Here is a 24,063-nt window from a genome sequence, read left to right as displayed (position 1 = left end):
CTTCACAGTGAATTATGCAAAACAAAAACAAAATTTCAAGGTATGGAAAAGCTGTTGTACAAACAAAGGACATGTGTTCTACAGTTTCCACCAAGAACGTGATTAAGCAATCTACTGTCAAAGAGATGCAGCCTGTGACCGAGGGATCTAACAGAAAACTCATCAATTTAGACGGAATGAAATCAAAGAAGGCTGTGTGCCTCGGGAAATTCCGCCATTAGGGAGCAGGACAAAGGAGCTACATCTGTGGTACTCCAAGGCAAGAAGAGCAGCATCCCGAGCAGTGAGCAGCTCAGAAGAAAGGTTGGAAGGATTATGGAAATCAAGGCTTCGTTTGATTTCAAAGGATGGCATCATGGCATTCTGAATTTCAAAGGGACATTTCACAGCTTCCCAGATGAAGACGAATTTTTCCCAGCATGAAATAATCCCCAAAGCATGAACCATGTTTGATAGAGATGATTCAGAAGAGGAGATTTGGGGCTTAGAGTTAATTTAAGACTTTTAAGGGGATCTGAAGGAGTGAATGTGTTTTGCATATGGGAAGAGCATGATTTAAGGGTGAGCAAAGGGTGGAATGTCATGGATTCAATTCCAAACCCAAACCCATGGGCAGCAAGTCAATTCTGTCTCACAGCCACCCTATATTGTATCATAAAAAAAATAAAAAACACTTGTTATAAGTCCTGACCTCTATGCCTGTGGTTCGCATCTCATTTCAGAAAGGGTGACTTTCACTATGTTCACGATCTGGGGTTAGTGCAGATTGCTGTCTTGATTCAATCTCTTACAAGATATAAGGAGCAAACTAAGGAAGCAAAAATGAGAGGCGGGGACATGCCATGCCACCTCAAGATTACCAAGAAGCCACGCAATAAGCACCTTCCACCGGAGCAGTGGTTCTCAACCTTCCTCACGCCGCGGCCCTTTCAGACAGTTCTTCATGTTGTGGTGACCTCCCAATCATAAAATTATTTTCGTTTCTCGTTCATAACTGGGATATTGCTACAGTTATGAATTGGGCAAGCCCTGCAAAAGGGTCGCTTGCTCCCCTAAGGGGTCGCAATCCACAGGTTGTGAACCCTGCACTAGAACCTCCGGAGCAAAACCCTCCTCCCTCTAGCCGGTGTCCTGAATTGAGACTTCTAGACTCTTCAATTGTGAGAAATGAAATCTGCTTGTTAAATCTGCCCATTTGTGATATTTCTGCTATAGCAGCAGAAAAGTAAGGCAACATCTTTTAAAAATAGCAACTGCAATGCGAAATGCTCCATTAGGAAATGCTACTCCTGATTTTTAACATTGACAACAACATGAACCATCATAGTCTGTTGCTGTCACATTGATGCTGAATCAGAGTGACCCCACAATCCCTCTAGAAGGAAGTCTCGAGGCCACAATGTGTACTGGAGCAGACCGCCACATCCTGCTCCCCCAGCAGCGGCTGTGGGCTTCAAACTGCCAACGCTTGTAGCAAGCATGCCACTCTCTGCGCCACCGAGGACATGTGAACTCATAGCGACCCCAGAAGACAGGTAGAAGCACCGCTGTGGGGTTTTGAGACTGTAAATAGCTGCAGGAGTAGAAAGCGTCTTCTTTCACACAGGGAGACACTGGTGGTCTGGAACTGCTGAACTTGTGGTGAGCATCTCCAAAAATAACTCACGATGCTATCAGCACTTCTTCCTTGTCATAATAAACCCAAAATCCAAACGCACTGCCATTGAGATGATGCCGGCCCATAGCGACCCTGGAGGGCCAGGTAGAACTTCCCCTGTGAGTTTCCCAAACTATCGCTCTTACAGGAGTAGGAAGCCTCATTTCTCTCTTGCTGAGCAGCTAGTGGTTTCAAACTGCAGACGCTCTGCTTAGCAGCCCAACTTGTAACAACGATCCCATAATACTTATCAATTAATGAATTAATATAACACATAGCAGGCATGAACCATGTGCTAAGAACTTCATACCCATTGTCTGATTAAATTCTTGCCACAACTTTATGATCTTTAACCCTCTAGCTAAAGAATTTCCAACATGTGGATTTAAATGTGTCAAAGATCATTTATATCACAGTGGGAAAAAAAAAGATAATTTATAGAATCACTTTGACCTTCATTACTGAAGTCCAAGTAAGTTTAGTTATATATGAGGGCAGAGCTAAATGGGGAGGGGGGAGAAGAAGAAGATCCTACACATAGTGGCTCCATGTTTAAAGCATTATTAAGAGTACACTATTCTGCACAGACAAATAAGCCAGTTTACTAATAAGCCTATAAAGGGATATTATAAAGGGAAAGGTCATTTGAATCATGCATCCCCCCCAAAGAAATAATAAAATGTTTTGGGGAGGGGCGAGGGGGCAAACTTCTGGGAGAATGGCATAGCGTGTATACAGGTATTACACAAACTAGTACAACTGTCTAGACATTTGTTTTCAAATGCAACATTTCACGAAATTCTCAAGATAAGCCCAGCACCGGTATTTGTGGAGGTGGAAGACAAGCTCTCCCTCATAATCTCCTGGAGAAGGGAGGCAGCGAGAAAGTAAGTTTGTGTTAGTCAATGTCAAGGGCACCAGTGGAAAATGACGTAAGGAATAATGGACACTTAATTACAACTCCCTACATGAGCTGACTGAATCTCTGTTGTGAGATAATTTCAATTTTGTAAGATTTTCCCCTGAGTGTTTGAATCTAAACAATTATTCATCAAAGCCCCTGTATCTGAATGGCATACACAGAAGTATATTAGCAGAAGTGAAGAGATGAGTAAATAAGAAGGAAGGTAAACAAACACTTCATCATAACAAGGATTTGGAAATTATTAAAATATCAGGTCCATTATAAGATGTAGTTTCCAGCAGCAGAGAGCCCAGGGGAGAGAATATAGCTCCAAATTGTTACTAGTTAATAGTCGTTATCAAACAGTTCCACTATTGATGTTTATATCTATATATTTATATATCATAGATTTTATTTTACAGATTACATCTATACATAAAAAAATACCCAGACCAACCTCACTGCCATCAAGCCCATGCCAGCTCATCACTATCTGTACATAGCCACCCCGGTGTAAGATACACACGCATCTGTGGCTGCCTTGATGTGTATGGACCTATATGTATAGACATACATGTAACTATGCCATGATAGCAGGCTCTATTCTAAAGCTCATACAACCATTTTATCCACAACATGGCTATGTGAGGTAGTTACTATTAATACCACAATCCCTTCATGAAGAAACAGACCTTACAAAGTTTATGTGATATATAGAGGGTATGATTTTGCTAAGTTCCTGGAGCCAGAATTCATATTCTAGCTCTCCGTGTTCAAACTGCTCTTAGAAATGGTTCATGGGAGTCCTGGCTTATCTGCCACATCCCAGAGGTAATGGCCCTCCCGACACGGCCTGCTACACCTCTCTCCAGCGCAGACTGCACACAATGAAACTCACTCTTTTGCCCCCAAACTTGTTGCTCTTCTCCTCTCAATAAATCATACCATTTTTCAACTCCCTGCCCAAATCCGAAGTCTGGGATTCATCCTTTGCTGTCTCCTCTGTCTTCCTCTCGCCCAGCCACAGTAAACAGCCATTCCTGGGATGCTCTCATCTTCCCTTTCCCCTGCATCCCTTTTACACATGCGCTTCCCTCGCCCCAGGAAACCAACTGCAACACTATCTAAAAGTGTCTGAGAATAAAAACTCAAAAGAAAATCTTTCTCTCCCTCTCCTCCTGCCTCCCCTGCCCACCTCCCTGCCCCCCTCCTGCAGGGCCAGGGGGTCCATTAGGACTCGGTGACCCTCCAAGGCAGAGTAGAACCACCCCTTAGGGGTTCTGAGACTGTAACTCTTTACAGGAGTAGAAAGCTTCATCTTCCCCCTCCGGGTGGCTGTGGTTTCCAACTGTGGTGAGCCACTCCCCTGCCAGGGCCCTGAGAAAGAAGGGAACAACCTTCAAAAAGGGCTGCCGTGCAATTACCTGGTCTCCTGAGCAGCTAACATGTGCAGGGCTCAGGACTCCAGGTCGCCTGTAATTCTGTTATTCACAGAACTCGTAAATTTGACTGCCTCGGGGATTTCTGACAGTCCCAAACTAAGTAATTAATTCCATCTAAATTCCCTTTCAGAACTTACAGAGCCATGGAACATTCCGTGCCTCCCTCAGCAGATCTGAGTTTGGCCTTCAGCCTTAGCCCTCGAACACCTCCCAGCGATGGGGTTTCCCACATAAAGGAAGCCTGCCTTGTGAGAGCGACTTACGCTGAGCAGCCGGACACTTCAGTCAGCGCATCACCATGGCTCCTTATGTTATGAGTTAGTGTAATATATTATTCTTCATCGAGACTAGGCAGGAGAGCATTACACCACGCACAAGGAATGATGAATTCAAGTTGGCAAATCTCCTAGCAGCTCAGAGATTTGATTATATGAGCTGCCGTGTTGTTAAACAGTTGAGTCTGAGCTGGTGATACACGTGGGTTAGAAAGGAAAATGAATCAATCTACAGTTGTGGGTTTGATTTCTGCATGAATTAGTTAACCCAATGTAAAGAAACCTATTTCATAAGTCCAGGCTTTACTTTCTAACCCAGCCAGTGATCCTGCAAACATATGTGATTATTCATAGGAAAAATGTTTATGGCTTTATACATGCATACATACATCTGTATCTATATATGCACATGTACATGATATACTTTTTTTTGATGTACATATATACTTGAACCCACCAGCAGCTCTGCAGGAGAAAGACTAGGCTTTCTACTCCCATAAACTGTCACAGTCACGGAGTGAGTTTGGTGTGTGTGTATATATATATATATATATATTATGGCAATGTAACCCATCATAGTCATTTATTTATAGAAACAATTTACAGCACATATTCTAAAGCTGAGTTAAACATGCTTACTCTGGAAATGGACTAGTTATTTCAAGTCTTTTCTAAATAGCCTATTGGTTGGGTGATTTTTACTCCACGGAGACACATTTTTTTGGTGACATGAGATTGGGGGTTAAGATGGTACTTGCATCTTCAGGGGCATTGTGGATTCAAGGAAAAAGGCATACGTAAAGTACAGAGCGCAACCCTGCCACACGTGAAAAAGGCACTCTAACGGGCTAGCAAAGAGCAGAGTACGCAGTATGCATGTTTCCCATTTATTACAATATTCACTGACGTCTGGAATCATTTACTCATAATTAATGTATCCCTATTTCCACAAAGTCAATTTGGCCCAAAATAAACAATGAAATCCCAGTGCTACTATTTATCAATACACATTACAAAAATTTATTTAGATGTATCATATCTTAGTTTACACAATCGTACAGATGTTGAATATGTTTGCTTTGTTGCATTGGGACAATGAGACTCTTTATGAAATTCATATTTATAGATAAAGATTTTGACCAATAGCACCATTCAATGTAGAAATAGTTACAAAGAAAATTCCAGGGAAAATGCAGACATATATTTAGTAGATAAAAAGCAAGGGCTTTCAACATTTTAATATATTAATTTTGATCATGTAATTAAAAATAAAATTTTATTTAAAGTGGTTTGCTCAAAAAAGAATCTAATTAAATTGCAAATCCATAAAAAATTAAGAACATGAATGTTAAGAACTGAATGGTTAAAAAAAAAAAGAATTGAGTGGTGTGTTCCCAAAAGATATATTGAAATCTTCACTCTGAATAATCACAAATAATCCAAATGTGTTTTTGTTTGAAAATAGGGTTTTTGACAATGCTGTCAGCTAGGTTTGAATGATGTTATGTTACAGGAAGGTTGTTGCCAATCCTATTTGACTGGCATCTGTATAAAAGAAGACGAGGTTCACAGAGACAGGGAAACAGGGAAAGAATGTCATGTGATGCTGCACCTGAAAGAAAGGACTCTTGGAAGTTATCAGAAGCTAAGAGACAGACATGAAACAGTTGCTATTTAGACTCATCCGAAGGTGTCAACAAAACCCATAGTGTGATTTGGACTTCTTGTGAGAAAATAGACTTCTGTTCCTATGAATCACCTAGTTTCTGATATTTTAATACAGTAACCCTAGAAAACGAATACAAGCTGTTCTCATAAAATTGATAAACAATGTGATTCAACCCTCATACTCAAATCTGCCTGTTTTATGTTGTAGAATGCTCCTGGCCTTAAGTAGCATGGTGATACAATAGATCAAGTGTTTCATACTCCTCCATTATCTTACCTCCTTGTAGACTCCAAGGTCAACATAGCCACAGATCGGGTGGAAGGCTCCGGTCCCACACACATAAACGTGCGTCTTGTTATAAGGTTGAAGTACTCGGATGAAATTTGCACATTCCGTCTATTGGACATTTGAAAAAGTAGAATTAGCACACATTTCAGCTTTGGGCAAAATTATCATTCATATTATCTGTTTTCTAACTAGGGAGATCATGGGAAATAAGAGCAACATTTAACACCTCCCTCAGCAAAGGACGCAAAACAAACACAGCAATGAGAGATGGGAGGACTGGCTCTAAGGCTTTTTAAGTTACAAGTTTCTGAACTAATGAGAGTGCTGCACTGTGACTCCCTCTCTAGCAATATTAAAGTTGCCGATGCTATTGCTATTTGGTTATAATTCAGAATCAGGAATCATTCAGGATATGGGTCTTCACTCAGATACATGCCTGCCCCAGACCCTTGGCCATTGGGTCCCTTGAGCCTCTTCAACCAGACTAACCATTGATCTGCTCAGGCAAGTGTTACAAAGTTCTTTTGCTTCCTGAATAAGTGCCAATATGCACCCTGCTCCTCCAATAGGCCTCCCGTCTGAGAGTACTCGGCTTGCTCACTTTGTGTATTGGTGTTTTAGGAATCCCGCTTCAGCAAGGTTCCTGATGGAAGGTGCTCCGCTTTCCCACTTTGTGAGCCCGGGAATCCGCTCAGCCATCTTTGGCCAGTCTCCTTGTTCTACTGTCTCTGCTTCTTGCTGTGTCCGTCTCCAGTGCTACAGTCCTCTCTCCAGGTCTCAGCACAGAGAGCCTGAGTCCAAAGGACTCTGGGTGGTAATGAGGGGTCCCCTGCCTATCTCTAAAATGTAATTTTAGCCGAGTGGGATGAAAAAAACCTGAGAAATCTTGCCTTTAGGATTCCATACACCCTTTAGGCATGACTAGCAAGGTACTCGATCTCTTTGGTGGGCATCAAGTTTTGTCTCGTATACTCTGACCTGTTATCAAAAGGGACGGGTCCCTGGGGAGATACATCATGATTCGAAAGGTGGAGGGAGCGTGACAAAGAGAAGACCTCCGAGACTGACTGACACAGTACCCCGACAGTGGGATCCAATGCAGCAGCAATGGAAAGGGCTCGGGTGAGTTTTATTCTGTTGTCGACTGGGTTACTCTGATTTGGAATGGCTTAAGGGCACTAAACAACAGGAGCAATGTTTTCAAATGTGCACAGGCTTTACGGCTAAGTTTAATTCCTGTCTCTTTCCAGAGCCACTTCCTGTCTCACAAGGAGATAATTGGCATCAGGTTTGAAAGTTCAAGAGATTCTTACAAAGTCTGCTTTTTGGTGTAGCGCCCATGGCTAAAGTACTTTTTATACTCTTTTTATCTTGATTTGTTAATTTTTTGTTCTTCTTTTTACCAACAATATGATTCCCCAGTTTTCAGTGCATTCATTCTAGTAATTATGTTATTTTTAACATGAAAAGAGTGCTCAGTCTTTACCTAATTTTTGAAAGCAATTTCTTAACCGTGGCTCCCTGATTCCTCTTTGCAAAGGCCCCTGTGAGAGTCGTGGGTGGAACAGTCTTTTATTCTAGATTGGTTCCACCCAGGAAAGAGGGAAGTACTTACTAAGAAAAATAGGAAACCTATCTAGCCCTTGGGATTCTAAGAAAAAGTCCACTTTTTCCTCTGCTTGAGTGCCCATGGGCTCCTCACCAGCCAGGCAGTGATTTAATGGTGGAATTGTTAAGAGAATTATGTATCACGAAGAAGTGAAGACAGAGAATGCCATATCCAATAGGGTGGTTTTCAGAATTAAAAGGTTTTTACAAAGACAGACAGTGACCTAACAGAATTGTTCTGTGGATGAAATGAAATAGCCTAACAATAATCCTTATCCCTCATTTTGATTGAGGTGAAATGTCACCAGCCTTGTGCCTACTTTGACTGCATTGGGCAGAATTCCTAGTTTCCCGCTCTTCAGTTATACAAGTAGTTTGGCCATTTCATGTTCCAAGAACGTGCAGAGAAAATACGGACAGTGAAGAGAAGAGAAAATGAGGTCGACCAGAGAAGCGAAGGTCAGTGAAAGAGAGGGCCTGCAGCGCATGAAATGGCCCAGCGGTTGCAACCCGGCTTGCATCAAGCCACTGTGAGGAGGGCTAAGAACTGGCTAGGTTTCCCTTCTGTTGTACACAAGGCCTACCTGGGTCAGAACGAACTGAAGGCACCCAGCAAGAATAACAACATTGGAGGAAACTGCCACACTGAGCCTAGTATTCTGTGTCACCTTTTACACAAAGCAGTGGCTGGAGATTGTTGGGAAGAACAGTATTGACCTGCAAAGCATCCCTCCATTAACTGTGCTGATAAGGACATTTCCTCATCAGGTAGGAAATCTCAGTATCCCAACAGGAGCAGGGTCACTACTGTCAGTTTCTTAGGTTGTATGTTGCAAAAGGATGACATGTTTAAGTATGTAAAAATCACATGGCAGCAATTTCCATTACTCTGAATGTTTTTCATATGCTTGTTTTTCATATGTTTATTATATGAAAACTCATCCAGACCAGACTCACTGCCATGAGCCATGACATCAAAGGATGGAGTAGAACTGCCCTATGAATTTCTGAGACTGAAACTCTTTATGGGAGTAAACATACCTCCTGATGATTGGGGTTAAATTATGGAAATAGAGTAATATCAGAAAATTCAAAAGGTGGCTTCACATTTATAGTGTATAAATTTAATACTCTTCAACCATTATTTTGCTTGTAATATCTCACTGGGGGCTGACTCAGGATAGTCACTTAAAAATGAGATCCACATAAGGAGCATTGCTCAGAGAATGCAGAAGCCCAGTGACATGGATAGAATGAGGTGGAATTGACTTACTTCCATTTATTTAATCATTTTTAAAATAGTTCAGCTCTATAAATCGTCATTGAAGTTAATGGGTAATTTCAACAAGATTCAGAGGGAAACATTTGTAAAAAGAAATAAAACAACCCCTTTTCACATTATAAATGACAAGATCAGGGACCATGTAAGACACAATATTGTTTTAAAAAGCAAATAAACTGCAACTAAGTCCTATGGGAGTTTCAAGGCTATAATGTTAGTCATCACAAAGAAAAAACTCTAGTAATACCTGAAACACTGTGTCCTTTACTTTTGTTTTCCCCTAGGAGTACTTTATTGTAATGCAACTGCCTTAAGAAGTCATTGTAAATGTGAGTGAGTGCAGAGTGGAGACTCAAAGCTCATTGGTTGCCAACCAGACACCCCTTACTGAAGGGTTGTAGGGAGGAGCTGAGCCAGTCAGAGTGCAGGGTAGCAATGACGAAACATATAACTTTCCTCTAGTTCTTAAATGCTTCCTCCACCCCAGTATTATGATCCAAATTCTACCTTAAAAACTGGCTAGGCCAGAGGATGTACATAGGTACAGAGAGCAACTGGAAACACAGGGAATCCAGGACAGATGACTCCTTCAGGACCAGTGGTGAGAGTGGTGATGCCTGGAGGATGGAGAGAATGTGGGGTAGAAAGGGGGAACTGATTATAAGAATCTACGTATAGCCTCCTCCCTGGGGGATAGACAGCAGAGAAGAAGGCGGGGGTGGGGGCTGAGGGGGAGAAGTCAGACAGTGTAACATATGACAAAATAATGATGGTTTGTGAATGATGAAGGGTTCATGAGGGGGGGGGAGTGGGGAGGAAGGGGGAAAATGGGCACTGGATATTAAGGGTTCAGGTAGAGGGCAGATGTTTTGGGGATGATAATGGCAACAAACGTACATATGTTCTTGACACAATGGATGGATGTATGGATTGTGATGAGAATTGTATGAGCCCCCAATAAAATGATTTTTAAAAAAAAGTCCTCTTGGATGGCAAGGCTCTCCGTTGGTGAGATGTACTCTAGATTTCGTTATGTAATTCCCTTCTGCCCGAAGATTAGGTTGAATGTGCAAGTGAGTTCCAAATATAAATAAAGTTATGTCTTCCTTTTAATTGTGTCTGACACTTACATTTTAACTAAACAAGCCAACATGCAAAAACTTTCCAATGGTGGCTCTCCTTTTGACTTTTAATTTCACTTGTAAAGTCTCAAAGATAGTATGTTGCTTTTCATTTACTTTGCTCCCCACCTTTCCCCCTTCGCCACCCCCATTTTTCCCTACATGGGTTCAAAGTTTTACTTAAGTAGCATGAGCAATAATTAACTTGATTTAATTCAGTTAGAGGATAACAGTAGCCTGAGTTTGTGAGGCATGGGAAATATAACAACAAGACACAGATTTTTTTAACTTTCCTTGAAAGTTAAAACGCTAGCGAATTCGTTAGCTATTGCTCACAATGGCAAGGGTTATTGCATGTGTTTAAACTATTCAATGAGTGATATATTCAACTGTGGGGGAAGTACTGAATTCTTTCCTCCTGCCTTCTGTCATTGCTCCTATCTACACTCTCCCCACCCCTCTGGAAGAAAGAAGATCAAGAGAGATCCAAAATAAAGCACCAATTTTCAATGATCTCCAATCATATTATCTGTTGCTGTCAAGCCGATCCTTACATGTCATGCCCTTACAGGACAGAGTAGATCTGCCCCACACACTTTACCAGGCTGAACCCTATGCAGCCGCCACCTGTACTATCTTCCTCCAGGTGTGTTGATGGACTCCCAGACAAGTACCTGACAGGGGGGTCCCAGGACTCCTTCCAGCAATATTAGCAACTCAAAATTGTGTCTCGCTGACATATACATAAATTTAAAATTGTTCAAATAAAACAAATATAAAGCTATAGTAAAGCTTGGAAAAGTACCCTTTATTAGTGCTTACATTAACATATAGGACTTTAGTTTCTCCCTAGATAGCTGAAAAAATATCAGCAAAACAGAAGAACCTGTAATTCTCTAAACTTTCAGTAAGTCCAATTTAATCCATAAGATTTTAAATATAATTCTGACAATAAATATCTAGTTGTATATTTCAATTTAACTAGATTAAATATAGGAAAACGCTCATTTAGGTATTTTATCTGGTTTTATTCTTAGAATGCTTTACAGAATATTATCATTAAATATTTTTGTTAACTCTCACTACTTTCTTGTTACAAAGCTAAATGTTAAGTTTACATATAGCAGTCCTCAAATAGATCCCAGTTGGCAGAGAGCTCTGCTTAACTCTTACAGTGTTGAACTATTTTGAAAATAAAAATTTTACAGAAAAATACACAGACCCAGTTCTCTGTAAACATGTAAGATCTGACAGAAGAGATTTCTGCAGAGCAAAAATTAAATGTGGAAGAAAAATAAAATATACTTTTAAAATATATTTCAAGTTTTAAGAAATATGCCTATTTAAATATTTGAAAGACTATCAAATAAGATAAACTGATGAGGAATATTCTTTTATATCAGTGAATCACAAAATAACATACTTTCTGTGGTAGTTATGTGTAGATAATTTATAAATCTGAAACTAGTCAGCAAAGAATTAAAAAAAATTTAATAAAAATGAAAAAAATAGGATATGAAAAAAGACATCCTAATTTAGAAATATATGAAATAGTATTTGCAATCATGAATGAATGTCACTCTACAGAAAAATAACTGCTTTTTATTGGAAATATCAAATTAATTTTTTTATTTAACATGTGTATTAGTATTAAATGTACAATTTTATATACCTCCAATATTGGCAGGAATATGGAGAAATATCTTCTCTCGAGATTGCATTACTGAGAAGAGCATAAAGGTATATGCTTTATGGAGGACCATTTGGCACGAGGTATACAATATTTTTAACAAATGTTCTTTGACCTTCTAATCAATAACAGAACATGTTCACATATCTATATATAAGGGTTTTCATGTGCCACATCATTTTTAATAGTGAAAATGGGATCTGCACCAAGTTTTAACAATGAAGGATGAGTGAAATAACATAAAGGAATACAATGCAGCTATTAAGAGTAGTGCTATCAAAAATAGCTTAATGACATGAGGAAATGCTCATGATAGTCTTCAAGTTTAAAAAAATGTTTTAAGGGGCTATGTATATAATGATGTAATTCTGAAAAATAATAAATAGATAAGATAGAAGAATAAACATCAGCTATCTCTGGGTGGTATTTATGGCTGATGGGGTATTTATATATGATATGTTTATCTCTTTTTTATTTTTATATAATTTGCAAATGTTTTATAATGAGCATTTTGCTGTTTTGTAACTTAGTTAAAAATGAACAAAAATTAAAACTAGAGACTCATAGAGCTTCAGAGCTGAAAAGTCTTTAATTTCATGTAATGTGTCAGTTGGCATTTGAGGGACCCAGCCCCAAGGTCAGGCTGTGGTTAAACTGACATGCAGCCTGGCTGTGTGCACCTTGTTATCCTCTTCTGCCTGAACTGGGCTGTTTAACCCAATGTCTATAGTTAGGGATGAAAACTTTTCTTTAGTGGCTTTGGTTTGAATGCCCTTATTCTAAATAAATGCAAAATACTCCAGAGACCTCCCAGGCTCCTCTCCCCTTTTCTTTTCTTTCCTTTACCTAGGTGGGCTGAAGTTTGGATTCGTTTGAGGATTGTGCATAAGAAAGAGAACCAACTCGCTTTTGTCATCTCATTGACCACTCCTTCCTCACTCAAATTAACTACCTTTCATTACAGTCAATAAGTCACTACTTCACAGTTACACAGTAGCTTTGTGTAGAGGGATCAGTCTTTCTAAGCGCTTGTTAATCCTGAACACACTCTTCAGAAGGAGCTAAAAATTACTAGGAAGGAGGAAAGGGAGAGGGTAAGCCAAAAGTAGCAAAGGGTGCCAATAAAATTACAGGTTTGTCTTAGTTTTCTGTTGGCCTCAATCTATGCAATGCTGTCTGTGCAATGGTGAAAATCTACATGCTGATAATGTTAAAGGGAGGTAGAACTTGAAGGATGCAGTTTTTAGACCTACTATGTAGATTCTAATTTGATGCTCTGCAGTTCTAGTCGGCACACATGGAGTCATAATAAGCCATGGAAACAACATATAGATTGGATAGTATTGTACTAGTGTGAGACACCAGAGTCTAGGGCAAAACTTCGGGATTCATTTCCTGTTTCAAGTACTGTTTATTAGCTATGTGATTGTGAGCAAGTCTTCTAATTCTCCTGGCCTTGGTTCACTAATCTGCGAAATGCATAATAATAAAAAGATCTAGATTCTTGTGTTGTTATAAGGATTATATGACACTATGAATGTAGAACACTGAGAGCAGACCCTGGAATATGGAAAACCAAATACAAAACCAAACTCACTCGTGCAGTCGAGATGATTCTAATTCATAGTGACCTGGAGAATATGGTAAATTCTATAAAGGTGTTAGTTATTATCATAAACTCTAAATATAATATTTTAAAGGAAAAATGAAAATGGAAAGCTACTTATCTTTTAACATCAACCTTAGTAAAAAGATAAAAGTAACACAGATCTCTAACAATGGGTTAGCAATAGCTTTGTGTTATGGGTGGGGGAGATTATTAGTCACAAGCCAAATTCACATGGAAGCCTATATTCCATACACAGAATCCTACACGCTCTCAGCGAAAGCTTCCAGGAAAGTGTTTCAGCCTTTGCTTTGACTTCACCGTATGGGTAACTGAGTTACTGTATAACTGGAGGAGTGAACATGGTGAAATGAGACCACTGTCACGATTCAAACCTTCACAGGTGGCTTGACCTTGGGGTTTATTGCTCATCTACTCCATGAGAAACTGACTTTCAATAATAGACCAACATCCTTTTCCTACTTGCCTGTGTCTTCCTCGTCTTACACCCAGTGGTGATGAAATACAAAATTAAAAAAGTATTATACTGATCATAATATTTCTCCTCTTAATGAAACAAAAGGATTTTTAAGACTCACTCCTCAAACACCAAGACATGAGTTCAGCAAAGTGTTGATGTTTTTGCAGAAACATGGAAACCTACGCAGAGTTGGGATATTGAGCAGGCTGAGTGGGTAAGTCACAAGTGAGGATGAAAAATATTTTGTAGAATAGTTCAGTCCCTTTAGTTTCTAATAAATAAATGTAAAGTTAATTTCCTGTTGCATTTGATGCAAACACCCTGGTATAGTTCTACTAACATAATGTTCCTGAAAACATTGTATTTGATGCTAGCGATATACAAAATGAAGCACGAATACAGGTTTCTCTGTTTTGCAGTGTGTGTGCTGTTCTTGTAAGCATTCTATCCCAGCTAAGTAATCTCTCTGCCCCCCATTAAACTGAAATCCCTATGATGACAAATATCATGTCAGTTTTATGTAGTTAGCTAAATATGAATTAAGACTCTCTATGTATTTGTTAAATGAATGAACAAATACTGAGAAAAACTCTTATCCTGATATTCAGTTTTCTGATATCCCCCCTTAGCTCATTAGGTTATTTTACTTTATATCGCCTTGATAGAGTGGAAATTTTATATAATGCTTTCATATGAAACACAACCCGCATTGTTATTCATTAGAAAGATATTTTTCTGACAATTAGTCTTGTGTTGTGTCCAGTGCAACATTTCACCGATGCCCATCACCATCAGGGCGATTCTGACTCAGAGGCCACCTACAGGGCAGAAGGGAAGGCCCCTGGGTACAGAGGCAGTGATGCTTTACAGGTGGAGAAAGCCTCATCTTTCTCTGGCTCTCTGGTGGACCCCAACTGCTGATCTTGTTCGCAGCCCAGTATGCCTCAGATAAACATTAGGTGCTGTTAAAAAGAAGTCCCCAGATGATCGTGTTTGGGGCCAAAGTTAGAACATCTTTTCATCTTGACATATATTGAAGAAGCTATTTCACCCTCCACTCTCCCAGCATCGCCCCTCACACCCCTGGTCCTGAAGGTATTGTCCACCCTAGATTCCCTGTGCCTCCAGCCCCCATATGTACCAGTGTACAACCTCTGCGCTATCCATCCCTGCAAGGTAGAATTTGGATCATGGTAGTTGGGGGGAGGAAGCATCCAGGATTTGGGGGAAAGCTGTGTTCTTCATCGGTTCTACCTCGAACCCTGACTGACCCATCTCCTCTCCTAAACCTCTCTATGAGGGAATCTCCAGTGGCCGACACTTGAGCCTTGGGTCTCCACTCTGCACTTCCCCCTTCTACAAAAAATATGTTAGTGCAATTGTTTTCAAAAGAGAATAGGTCCATTCAGCATATGAAACCTAATATTAAATATTTACTACTATAGTAGTAGCAGGTGTAAAAAGTTATTTTTAAAAGACTCATACTTACATTGGTATCTTTCCCAGCTAATTTACATAATTCCACCCGTTCCTTTGCAGCAGGCCAATAAATCTGTAAAAAATTTCAAGATGTGTTAGAAACTTAAAATCTAAAACACCCTACATTTCTGATTGGGGGTATGAGTGTGTGAAATGGATGAGCAGATAGCCAGCCAACAGTAGATCTTTAGACCAAAGATGAAATTTAAATATTTTCCAAATCCTGAATTATTTCTAAAAGAAAACTCTGTAGAAAGTTATTTTATTGTTAATTCTCTAGTTTTTGTTCAAATGTAAGAATTGATTAATTTTCTTCAGAGGGCCATACACCTTTACAGTGATGTCAATAGAATTTCAGACTGACACTTGCTCAGGAAGCAGCTCTATTGGCTCTATCTTGCATATTTACTCAGAGTGATAAAACATTCTAATCACGTAGGATGAGGTGATGGAAAGAGTTCTCTGTCACAGGTTTACATAATTTATCCTCTAAGCCAAAGATTTATGTGAATTTTTTGACAATTTAGTAAGTATTGAGCTCATATTCATGTTGCCTAGCTAACTATCCTGTAAGCATTACCTTATTTAGATTTCACAATAACCTTTTATGATGGCTATAATTATTCTCCACATTATCAGGTCAGAACATTTAGTTATATAGCTATTAAATAACATTCCAAGGGTCAGATAGCTAATAAGCCAGCCAAAACCTGATCTCAAATCACACTGTGACTAGAACTCAGCATGCCAATCACTGCAAATACCCATAAATATTATCTAGACATATAACTAAAGGTGAAGAGCTCAAACTCCTTGGTTGGTAGTTCTTAATCATGTTTTACAAACTTTAAATTGTGAGAAACATTGCTTTTTTTCTTTTATACAAACTTTAGGAATACTGACGGGACACGTTTATAAAACAAGATTCAAAGAGGAACATAACTCCATTCTTTACAGAGAGATGTGTTCTCCGCTCAGATGTAGGCAAGAGGGAACAAGAAAGTGAGCTTGGCGTCGCTGTCGATGAACACACCAAGAAGCTCCAGGGAAATGTTTATTATGCTTTCTCACCAGTGTTATCAGAAACTGGTTTAATGAAGGAGGAGAAAGAAAACATCCCGAGGGGATACAATGAATAGGACTTGCTAAACCTCTAATTAGCAAAAGATGTGGAAGTCACCTATGTATATATGATATTCTCTTTACAGTAAAATCTTAGCTTTCTATATTTCTGAATAAAGCCAAGCATAGTATCACACTCGACATTCTCTTAATAGACAAAAGCATGTAGTAGTTTAGAGTTTAAATGGAAGTCAGTCTGCTCATTTAGAGCACAGTTTAAGAAACCATGCGTTTTATGGAAAACAGATTTAACCTCATCTTATACATAAATTTAACAGATGTGTTTTGATTTGTTCAGATCCAAATATCTGAACAATCAGATCTAAATATTCTTCAAAGATCTATAGAGATTGAGTAATGGTGTCAGCAATAGGCTTTAATGATGAGCTAGCTTCCATATGGTCAACAAAAATACCTGAAGAGTTTACTTATTGATAAACCTTAATCATAAATTTTAAAAATTATACAGTCTGATCATATTTCATTATAACCATCTGTCACATATGAATGAAGTAAAGCAACAATACAATAAAATAATAGATTAAAAATGTACATCTTCCAAAATTATATATGAGGGGCTTCAAAAAGTTTGTGGGAAAAGCCCATGATCTTATAATTCCATTTTCCACGAACTTATTGAAGCTATCTCGTACAGCAGAGTAATTTTAAAGCAAAGTTTAAAAAGTAAAATAAAACAAATACATTTTAGGTATAGATAGCTAGATCACATATATCAAACGAAAAGTAAGGGGAAATTCAATAAAGATTCAAATGGTAGTTACCCAGAAGGGAGAAAAGAGAAGGGACAGGTTGGCGGTAAGAAGCAAGCTGTTTACCAGATCCTTGCTTTTGTTTTCAAAGTGTATTCCCGGGTCGTCCATACATAATCAAAACCAAGTACGCGAAGTAGGGAGTCCCTGGGGCATGCAAATGGTTTATGTCCTGGGCTCCTAACCACAACGTCTGAGGTTCAAGTCCACCCAGAGGAAGCTCATATGACAGATTTCACCACCTTTTTCTGAAAAATAAGCCTTTGAAAATCTTTAGCATTCAGTCTTCTGACCGACATGACATCACCATGAGTCAGAGTCAACTCAATGGCAACTAGTCGTTACTTGCCGTGAGGTTAGTTCTAACTCACTGTGACCTTGCGTACAATTGAAGGAAGCTGTCATGTGTTCCATCATCCTCACAAGCCCTGAGTGGGAATGCATTAACCACAAAGGCCAAATGTCATCTTACTTTTTGTCATTCACCTTTGATCCTTACATCAGCTAGAACTTCATGAACATAAAAATTATCCCTGCAGCATTGTGAGTATTCAACTCAGACTTTTAGATAATTCCACAAAATTAATTTTACTTTATAAAAAGTTATACTAAAACATTTAAAATAGGAGTCTCTTATTTTTTAGATACACTGAAATGAAGGATTTGGGAATCAAAAATAGAATTAATTTCATGATAGAAATTTAGGAGATAACTGGTTGACTTCCAGACACTAAACATTTGCTCTGGAGGAAAACAAAGCAAAACAAAGATCATTGTAGTTGTGCCTATTTACAAGATGTCATTTCAATTGTGTTTTGTAGTGAAATTTTCTTTCCCTTCCTACCTAGTCATTTGTACAAAATGTTTATGGCTTAAAATATCTCTATTGATTCCTTGTTGGTAAAGATTTTTTTAATCTCTTAATTAAATCTAAAAACTAAAAAAAGTGGGGGATATAAAAAAATCACACTCTCATTTACATAAGGTCATCTGAAATATGTTTAAGCAACATTTTCATTTTTGTAATATTTTGAATTGATATATTTAAGTATTGCTTATAAAATAATACATACCGATACGTAAGATAGCATTAAACAATTTCAGTAAAACTGTGTGTGTGTGTGCGCGCGTGCGTGCGTGTGTGCGTGCGTGCTCGTGCATGCACAGCTGCATGGGGAGGGGAAAATAAGAAGAAAAAGAGTAATAGAAGCACAGATATACAAAAGGACTTCCAAAAGTTCATGGAAAATGGAATTTAAAATAGTGGTAAACTTTCCACCAAATTTTTAATGCTCTTTTACAGAAGGAGATATTCTAATGTTAGCTCTGAAGATTATTTCAGGATCCCTATTTATAGTTAAACTTGGTGACACTGTGGGATAACCATTGGGCTTCCGATGCAAGTTCAATAGTTCAAACCCACTAACAATTGTTGCAATTGATTTAAACTACGTTTTAATATGAGTGCTAATTCTTATACATCAAGTAGATAATGGAAAAGTGCTAATGGAAACAAAAGTTAATAAAATTATTAAATATTCTCATTTTGAACTGATAATTTATGGGTTAGTGTTGTAAAACAAGTGGGTCTAGAACCTGCTAAAAACAGAACTTAATCTAATTCCCATGTTCTGTAATTTACTGACTTAATCACATAATTATGTTTGTGTTGTTTTTATTACATTTCACAAATGTTCATTTCCAAATGATTAATTTTGTATGGTACACTTGGGAAGCTCAAGTTACAGTCTTCAAAAATGTATATGCATATTTATTTGTTTGTAATATATTTTTATTTTAGAGCTGTAGAATATAGTTTGGCCACATGGGAGATCATTCTAAAGAAATATACATTGTTCCCAATACCTCCTTCACTGGGCTATAACAATGTATTCTAAACATATCTTTTCAAAGAGATGTAATATTAATTTTCATAATAGAATATACTTGGAACTGCACGATTTAAAGACATAACTAGTGATCTTTTTTTAATATTTTATACTGATTTTGCTTACTTATCCGTATCCAAAAAACAAAGGTAACTTTACTTCATTTTGACAAAAAGGAGATACGTTGAAGGCCCTAAGGATTACTACTATTTCATTCATAAATTATGCAATCCATTAGCAGTTATCATGCAGTAAGGTGAAAATGTCAGACAGTTTATTTTTAATCATTTAATGTCAGGCAAGTTACAGAAACATTCATATAACGATAAGGCCATATAACAACATCCAAAGGGAATTCTAATTATATCTACTCTCTGTTCCATCTTTGAGAAGCAATTTAATTGACTGGAGTTTGTAAGTGCAAGGTCAGTCAATTACCCTTTGGCCTAATTCAGAGATGCCAGAACAGAGTGCTGCATAAGAGTAACTTAGGAGTTTTTCAGAAATCCTAATTATAGGCAAACAAATTAGGGCCCTAGACATGCAACTCACTTTATCAAAGAACGCTACCCAAGCTTCAGAATGGCTGAGAACATGTTTTGTGGGAGAAGGAAATGTTACCCTAAAGTGCTGTATGGTCCAAGGGCTTTGTTGATGCCAAGCGCTAGGGATGGGTGCGGTGGAGCTGAGCGGCAAGGTTAGACAGAGAGGAAAGGACCCCCACATGAGCCCAGGAGACGCGGTTAAAGATACGGCAAGTGTAAATGATCAAATTTGAAGACTTCAAAAAAATGCCTATCAGGACAGGTCTACAAGTGTTTCAGAAAAGTCTTTACCTCCCAAAATGGAATTCTATGCACCAAATATAACGGTCCTTTACCACTTTTAGGTAAGAATTGTTTCCCCATTTTTGTTCCCATTACCTCAGAAGCCTCCTTTGCATTTACTCTCATTCATACCAATCTCCACCCAGTTCTTCTGTAAATAAATCTATTTGGGGATTTTTCCCCCTAAGTGTAAAGCTCAATGAGATGGGCAAAATGGGGAAAAAATGACGTGTGTTTAAGTCCCTAAGGCACACTGCTTACTGCTAGCCCTTGATCTTCCTGATCAGCAGCCGCACCTTAAAACAGATCCTGATCTCTACTAAACAAACGGCCTTTTAAACAAACCATAAAGTCAACAAGGCTTGACTCCTCCCCGTATGCCAGCTAATGCTTCTTAGCAGTGCTCTCAGGGTGAATTTGCTCTTCTTGGACTACATGGCCTTCGGCCTTCGTGGGGTGACCCTTCCCCACCAAGAGGCCATCTCAGAAAATGTTAACATAACTTCCCTAGAAAGGCCTCTGATAAACATCTCAAGTGGTTCCCCATGAGCTTCTCCTTTTATTTTCTTTAAAACATGAAACATTAGGTGATATTATCGGTTTCCTTTGTCTTCTCTGTGAGGCCCTTGATAAATAAAGGCAACAGAAGAACAAAGACCTAATTTGTCTTCTTCTTATATATATACTTCCATGTGCTGGGAATAAATATTCCCAGACACACAAACACTCACACACACATATTAAATTGGTATATATTTTTATTTAAAATATATATATACATATATAATTTTATAAAGGCAATAGAGAGCAAAAACTTAGTCTGTCTTGTTACCATATATGTATATACATATACTTTCTAGGTACTGGGAAGATATATATATATATACACACATATATAATGTATATAAACATATACATATATGTCTCTGTGTGTGTACATTCCCTGCACTTAGAAGGGTAACAAGGACATAGTAGGAGCACAATAAATACATAAAGTCATTATGGAATGAGAAAACGAGAAATGCCAACATATCATAAAATTAAAATAAATGATGAGAGATAAATCCACAAAAATTCAGGAGTTTTAAACCCGATGTCCAAAGACTGTGGATGCATGTTTTTCATTTTCAAAATGACTAGTGAGCTCTTATAAGGTTCCTGGGTGAGTCAAATTATTTGCCCTTGCCTAATAACCAAAAGGTTGGAGGTTCAAATCTACCTACCCAGTAGCGCTACAGAAGAAAGGGCTGGCTACTTTCTTAAATCCCAGCCATTGGTAACCCTATGGAGTGGAGCTCTAATTTGTGGGGCAACTATGAGTCTAAATTAGAATGCAATAGGCTTAGAGCTCTTAAATTCAATTATCATCTTTAAAAAGTTTATGAAAATAATAATTTATAATTTTCCAAGGGTTCATGAGGATGGAAAGGTAGAGGAGGAAGGGGGAAAAAGAGGAGCTGATACTAAGGGTTCAAGTAGAAAAATGTTTTGCAAATAATGATGGCAACATATGTACAAATGTGATTGATACAATTGATGTTATAAGAGCTATAAGAGTCCCCAATAAATTATTTATATACAAAAAAAGTTTATGCATCGTGGAAGTTCAGGAAACATTGACTTTGAATAGACAATCTTTGGTCAAGGAACCTTGTCTACTTCTTCCTGCCCCCATTAGCACCTGGCGCAATCTTAGGCATATAGCAAGTTACTGATAGTTATCCAAAGGTGCTCTGAAGAATTCCTCCTCAAACTGCAGGCAGAGAAGGAGCTCTTGTCAGTGAGAGGACAGGAGCTTGCGCAGTCTGACAAGACCCTGGCGGTCCATTACAGAGACCAGATGGGACCTGCACATCAGCGGCACCCGGGCTGGGGAGCCAGCACATCCATGAACGAGCCGATTGTTTCACCTCTGGGGCTACTAGAAAGCATGTGCTCGGCAGGCATTAGGAACAGATGAATCACCAGGAAACTAAGCAGGATGCCTTATATGGAAAAATAATTTATTAGGATGTCCACATGGTCTGCAAGTGTTTATATTGTCTTATTTTCAATTTTGAACTAAGAATAAAAGAGTACCAGTTTTGTTTTAACAATAACTTGATGAAGTTGTGAAATAAGGTATTTATTCTAAAAGGTTTTTGTTTTTTTCCTTAAAGATAAAGCATTAGGCTGGATGTCTCATTCAGCCCTACAGACAATGACTAGAACTGGAGCCAGAGGTCATTTTGATTTTGAAAAGCATGTCTGCTTATACTCAAAATAGAGCCAGCAAGTGCAGAGTCCTCCTCTATGAAAGCCCTTGGGTTTAAACTTCCTTAAGGAAAAGGAAATCATAAACCCCTTTCATGCCAAGAAAAAAAAATTAAAACCCTCAAACTCATTACCATTAAGTCTATTTCAATCCATAGTGACCCTACAGGACAGAGAACTGCCCCAGTAGGGTTCCAAGACTGCAAATATTTCTGAGAGTGGAAAGCCTCATCCTTCCCCGGAGGAGTGGTTGGTGGGTTTGAACTGCTGACCTTAGCAACCCACCTTGTAACCTATACCACCAGGGCATCTTTATGTAAAACTACAAAACCATCGACCTAACTCTGTTTTCTCATAAAATGTATGCTTGAAAGAAAAAGGCAGAGTTTGGTGAATTTTAAGTAATTTGAGTATTTTGTTTCCTAATCCCATACCTAACTTTCACATTAAATAACGAGAACAAATATAAAAATTACATGATTTCTGCTAAATGGAATAGAAAAACAAAATAAAACTGTGTAATAAAATGTCAAATGATGTGTTAAAATTATGAAAAAAATTCATACTATTAGAATTTCCAAGTTCTCACCTAGCATTTTATCTTTAGTTTTTATCCCATGTTTCTATTTAAATAATACTGACTTTATGAGAGGAAAGGGCTTAAATAACCAAATGAGTACAGTTCTTAAGCATGCAGAACCTAAATTTTATTGTAGCAAGTTGAAATAAACTTTCCCAGGAGTAGTCCATGAAAATAATGGTGTTCCCTAAGACTATCACATTATGTACTGTTTTAATTTATTGTTCTCTCATTATGAAGTTCATAAGAAAGCTTTCTATATTTTCCAGAAAAATATTTAGTATTTTATTACATTTAATTAAAACTAAAATATGTGTTTCATGAAAACAAAATTGAACTGAGAAAGAAACTATGCCAGTAGTCTATAGTCTTCAACAGTATAAGAACTTTAGCTCCTACACTTTGATGGAGTCTGGTCAAAGAGCACCATGACTTATGATTAGATAACAATCTCTAACAATCAAGGGGATAAGGGGATAAGGTGACACGCATTTTGGAGACTGGTCCTCCTCTTTCCTCTGCCACTCCTGTTAGCACCTGATGGGTACATGAACAAAGTGGACATGGTGACAGGGATGGAGGTTATGCATGGGCACAGCAATATGGACTTCCACTCACCACGGCTGACTGAGTGCCCCATTTGCCAGCAGCAGAAGCCAACATTAAGTCCAAGATATGGGACCATTCCTCGGGGAGATCAACCAGCTATTAGGTGGCAGGTGGATTACATAGGACCACTTCCATCATGGAAGGGACAGCGTTTTGTTCTTACTGGAATAGACACGTACTCTTGATATAGATTTGCCTTCCCTGCATGCAATGCTTCTGCCCAAACTACTATTCGTGGACTCACAGAATGCCTCACCACCGGCATGGCATCCCACATAGCATTGCTTCAGATCAAGGACCTCACTTCACAGCAAATGCAGTTTGGCAATGGGCCTGTGCCCATGGAATCCACTGGTTATATCATGTTCCTCAATCCACCCCTGGTGGACTTTGAGCTCCATATTTATTTTATGCATATAGATTTTAAGAAAAAACAATTTAGTGAATTTATTAGAAAGGATATAGATAATAAGCATTATCTCAAAATAAAATAAACTATTTGAACCCTAAC

The 24,063-nt window shown here is 38.4% G+C and overlaps 1 protein-coding gene across 2 annotated transcripts in view; it reads right to left on the bottom strand.

The window, feature by feature from the left end:
* The window catches only part of SEMA3D (semaphorin 3D), a 241,232-nt gene that overhangs the window by 90,798 nt on the left and 126,371 nt on the right, over positions 1-24,063 (bottom strand). For both annotated transcript variants that reach the window (XM_075558471.1, XM_075558470.1), the window contains exons 4-5: positions 15,513-15,575; positions 6,224-6,343 (exon numbers count right to left, since the gene is read on the bottom strand). In XM_075558471.1, coding sequence (XP_075414586.1) covers positions 6,224-6,343; positions 15,513-15,575 — 183 coding nt within the window. The remainder of the gene's footprint in view (positions 1-6,223; positions 6,344-15,512; positions 15,576-24,063) is intronic.

Source organism: Tenrec ecaudatus, chromosome 9 (genome assembly GCF_050624435.1).
Source record: "Tenrec ecaudatus isolate mTenEca1 chromosome 9, mTenEca1.hap1, whole genome shotgun sequence".
Lineage (NCBI taxonomy): Eukaryota > Metazoa > Chordata > Mammalia > Afrosoricida > Tenrecidae > Tenrec > Tenrec ecaudatus.
This window is presented reverse-complemented; position numbering and strand designations above follow the sequence as displayed.